The 4433-nt window shown below is 47.1% G+C and overlaps 1 protein-coding gene across 1 annotated transcript; it reads right to left on the bottom strand.

Moving 5' to 3' along the window:
• Positions 1–239: 239 nt before the first annotated feature.
• On the bottom strand, positions 240–4238 carry LOC111030733. Its single transcript, XM_022310394.1, has one exon. It carries the CDS (start codon positions 4236–4238, stop codon positions 240–242), a length of 3999 nt encoding a protein of 1332 aa, XP_022166086.1.
• Between the last annotated feature and the right edge of the window lie 195 nt (positions 4239–4433).

The following is a 4433-nucleotide window of genomic DNA, read 5'->3' as shown; positions in this document are numbered from 1 at the left end:
GAAGGTACGGTGCCGGTGGTTGAAGCTAATTCCTTCACTTTGTCCGTGCAGTAGGTAAAAAAGAACATAAAAACAACGGTAAGACGGTTCACGGTAACGCACACACTGACAACGGCTAGGTGCGGGCACGCAACTGATCCGGTTACCGAGAGTAGCGGGAAGGCGGCATCTGCTTATCACGGTGTTGGTGTTGCTTACGTAACTACCAAACATACCGCCCACCTTGAAGGTACTCGGCTTCAATCTCTCAAGGGCATTGGGCATAGTTTTACCGCAGGGCGGGTAAGAACTTTTCCGGTTGAAGTTTTTACCTTGGCCACTCGCACAATGCCGTCGTCTCCGGGATGTACTTCGATAACTCTTGCGGTACTCCATTTGAGCGGAGGAGTCGGTTCTTTAATGATGACAAGGTCATCGAGTTGCAGGTTCTTGTCGGGACGATTCCACTTAGGTTTCTCCTGTAAAGTATGCAAATACTCATTTTTCCACCGGGTCCAGAAATGATACTGAATCTGTTGGATCAGTGACCATCGTTTGTGGGAGCTCATCGTAACCAAATCTGCGACATCCTTAGGACTCGGGATCGTCACAAGTGGTTCCAGGGTCAAGTAGTGACCAGCCGTGAGGGTCCTGTAGTCGCTTGGATCCGATGACATAGCACTTAAGGGTCTTGAGTTTAGCGTAGCTTCCACTTGATGGAGTACTGTATTAATTTCTTCGTATGTAAGAACGGTGTTCTGGATTACACGGTGTAAAAGTGACTTTGTCGATTTTACGGCAGCCTCCCATATTCCTCCCATGTGTGGCGCCGAGGGTGGGTTGAAATGCCATCGAATTTGATGTTCAAGTACGTTGTTGGAAAAATCAGCACCCTGGATTATCGCCTCTACCTCCGTTAAGTACCGATGGGTTCCCACGAAATTGGTACCACAGTCACTGTAGATATCCGTGCACCGGCCCCTCCGGCTGATGAAGCGGTTCAGACCAGCAATGAAAAGAGGGGTCGATAAATCGGAAACGAGTTCGATGTGAACTGCGGTAGTGACCAGGCAGACGAATATACATATATAGGCTTTGGTTATTTTGATCTTACGTATCATGGCTGCTTTCACGTCAAAAGGGCCCGCAAAATCCACGCCGACCCTACTGAATGGCTTTACTTGATTTAGACGGAACTGCGGTAGATTGCCCATAAATGGCTGTACTGGACGAGGCTTTGCACGAAAACATGGCACGCATCTGTGTATTCTCTTTTTAATAATACTACGAGACGAAAGTATCCAGTAGTTCTGGCGTAATAGATTTTGCATCGTTTGTGGTCCGGGGTGACCTTTGTTACGGTGGACATGGTCGATTAATAGCTCGGTCAATCGAGCAGTTTTTGGCAAGAGAAGAGGATGTTTTTCAGTGTATGGTATAAGTGCATGCTCTAAGCGACCTCCTACCCTGAGAAGGTCCTCGTTGTCTAGAAAGGGGGCGAGCCTTCGCAGATGAACCGGGCCACTTTTACCGGCACTAAGAGCTTTTTTGGCGTCTTCAAAGAAAGCCTGTTGTGTCCAACGTATCAAGGACCGTAGCGCTCTGTCGGTCTCCTCTGTTGTCGGTGGTGACGTCCAATGTGGAGTGGTTTTCTTTCTTAGCCGGTCAACTATCCTCAGCAGGTACGCTGTGAGTCTTAGCACTTTGGATAAGTTATCTGATTGCCACAGTACACGGCATTCATCGTCGACAACTTGGGTGAGTAGGGTGATCCGCTTCTGCTCAACTTCTTCCTCTGGACAACTTGCGGGACACCTGGTGCCCTCCACAGGCCAAGTGTTCTCAGGTTGACGTAGGAATGTGGGACCCTTCCACCATAACTCATGTGTAGCTAGATCGCTAGGCCCAAGTCCTCGGGACGCACAATCGGCGGGGTTGTCACGGGTCGGAATATGGCGCCAGATTTTCGTGTCGGTTAGCTGTTGTATTTTTGCCACACGATTTGCTACAAACGTCTTTAGCCGTACCGTCGGTGTCCGAATCCAAGATAATGCTACCGTGGAATCCGTCCAAGCAGTAACGTTAGATATCATTAGCATGTCGAGGTGTTTCTGAACGTAATTGATGAGACGAGCAAGCAGCCACGCGCCGCACAACTCCAACCGTGGGACAGAAACCTTTGAAGCTGGAGCTATCTTCGACTTTCCCATCAGCAGATGGCAATTGGTTTGGCTTTCTGAAGTTACACGTATGTATACGGCTGCTGCGTACGCTGCCTCTGAGCTGTCGCTAAATCCGTGCAACTCATACGACGCACGAGTATGTGTGACAAGACGAGGAATTTTTAACGTGGCCAACACGGGCAATTCCTGATGATATTTGTTCCACGCTGTCGCCGCTTCTTCCGGGATGGGTTCATCCCAACCGACTTCTAACAACCAGAGATATTTCATGAGTCTCTTGAGGTCTGTGGTAACTGGTGATAACAGCCCAAGAGGATCGTAAATACGGGCAACTTCGTAAAGTATAGCGCGTTTACTATATTTCACCGGATTGGGTTGATATTTGTAACTAAGTACATCAGCTTTTGGGTCCCAGTTTAAACTAAGTACCTTTGTTTGCTCAGACTCTTGCTCGATGAGTGTGACTGGTTGTGTATATCTATGGTCAACAGGAATAGAAGCCAGTAAATTTTCTGAGTTACTTGACCATTTCCTGAATTCAAATTGGCCTTTTGCGAAAACTTCCACGAGGTTTTTTTGAAGTTCCATTGCCAGTTCTTCGGTTTCTGCGCCTGTCGCCACATCATCCACATACAAGTCATGATGTACGACCGCTTGCACGGTGGGCATGTTAGCGGCTTCATCCTCTACCAACTTATGTAGAGTCCGTATGGCTAGGAACGGCGATGATTTCTGACCAAACATCACCGTATTCATTTCGTATTCCTGAATCGGCTCATTTTGTGTGAAACGGTATAGTAAACGTTGGTACGGCCGGTGAGCTTCGGTTACTTTTATTTGACGGAACATTTGCTTTACGTCAGCAGTAAATACAACGGGATGTAGTCTGAAACGTAGGACTATGCTTGGTAATTCCTGTTGTAGTTTTTCTCCACACCAAAGGTTGTCGTTTAAAGATAGTCCTGAAGAAGACTTTGCCGAAGCGTCAAAAACAACACGCATTCTCGTAGTGGTACTCTCCGGACGCAGCACTGCCTGATGGGGAATATAATACGCACCCGTCTGTTCATTGACTGATGGAACTTTTATTTGAGACATATGACCCAAGTCCAGATAGTCTTTCATCGCGTTGTGGTACTCGTCACGGAGCTCAGGAAACCGTTTGAACCGATTTTCCAACTGTTCTAACCGACGCAATGCCACGTCTTTCGATTTCCCGAGAAGTGGTGGGTCTTGCTGAAATGGTAAATGCACTATATAACGACCATCCGATTGGCGCGTTGTGGTTGATTGATATATTCGTTCACATTCCAAGTCAGCCTGACTAGATTTCTCTACGGTTGGAACGTCTTCGTTTTCTAGAAAACGCTGTAACGTTCGGTCTACTGAATCCATGGTTGAGCACATAGTGACTATGTTCCTGTCTGGTGCACTAGACGTTTTTCCCATGAGCACCCACCCAAAGACTGTAGACATAGCAATCGGTTGTCCCGAGATACCTTCCCTTTTATCACCTAGGAAAAGGTGCGGGAAAACATCGGCACCGAGCAAAACGTCAATCGGTAGCGTCTCGGAATATTCAGGGTCGGCTAATTGTAATCCATGTATGTGGGGCCAGTTATCTGACCAAACGCGTTCTGACGGCACAGGTCCTGTTATACGAGATAAAATTAGGACATCTACGTTAAATTGCGGTTCTTCTTGATCGACAGGACGGATAATTATGTTGGCGCTTCCTTTTACCACAGGAACACGGGTCCCAGACAGAGCCTGTACCATAACGTCACATTTTTTTCTAACCAATTGCAATAGATGAGCACAGCGCTCAGTTATAAAGCTACTTTGACTGGCGCTGTCTAATAGTGCTCGTACGGTGACGTGATTTCCTTCTTCATTCTGAATCACCACACTAGCGGTTGCTAACAAAACTGAGGCATGGGGGTCTCTGGTAGACGACGCGGCCACTGTGACATGTGCAGAAGTGACAACCTGTTTGTGGTCACTGAAATGAAGTAAGGTGTGGTGTTTTGCACTACACTCCGAGCATTTTTTTGGGTTCATACATTCGCTCGCCATGTGCGCGCTGAAGCAGTTAAAACAACGTTTCAGATCCTTAATTATTTGATAACGTTCGGTTGGTGACTTTTCTTTGAATAATGGACAGTGTATTAACAAATGTCCGGGATGACTATTGCATACTTGACACGTGTACGTCCTCTTCTCTGGTTGATTAGTGCTAGTTTTCTTCGGTGCAAAGGTGTGTCGTTGTTC

The sequence above is a fragment of the Myzus persicae genome, unplaced genomic scaffold, assembly GCF_001856785.1.
Source record: "Myzus persicae strain clone G006 unplaced genomic scaffold, MPER_G0061.0, whole genome shotgun sequence".
NCBI classification, from domain to species: Eukaryota; Metazoa; Arthropoda; class Insecta; order Hemiptera; family Aphididae; genus Myzus; species Myzus persicae.
Note: the sequence above shows the minus strand (reverse complement) of the source record. Positions and strands in the feature narration are given on the sequence as shown.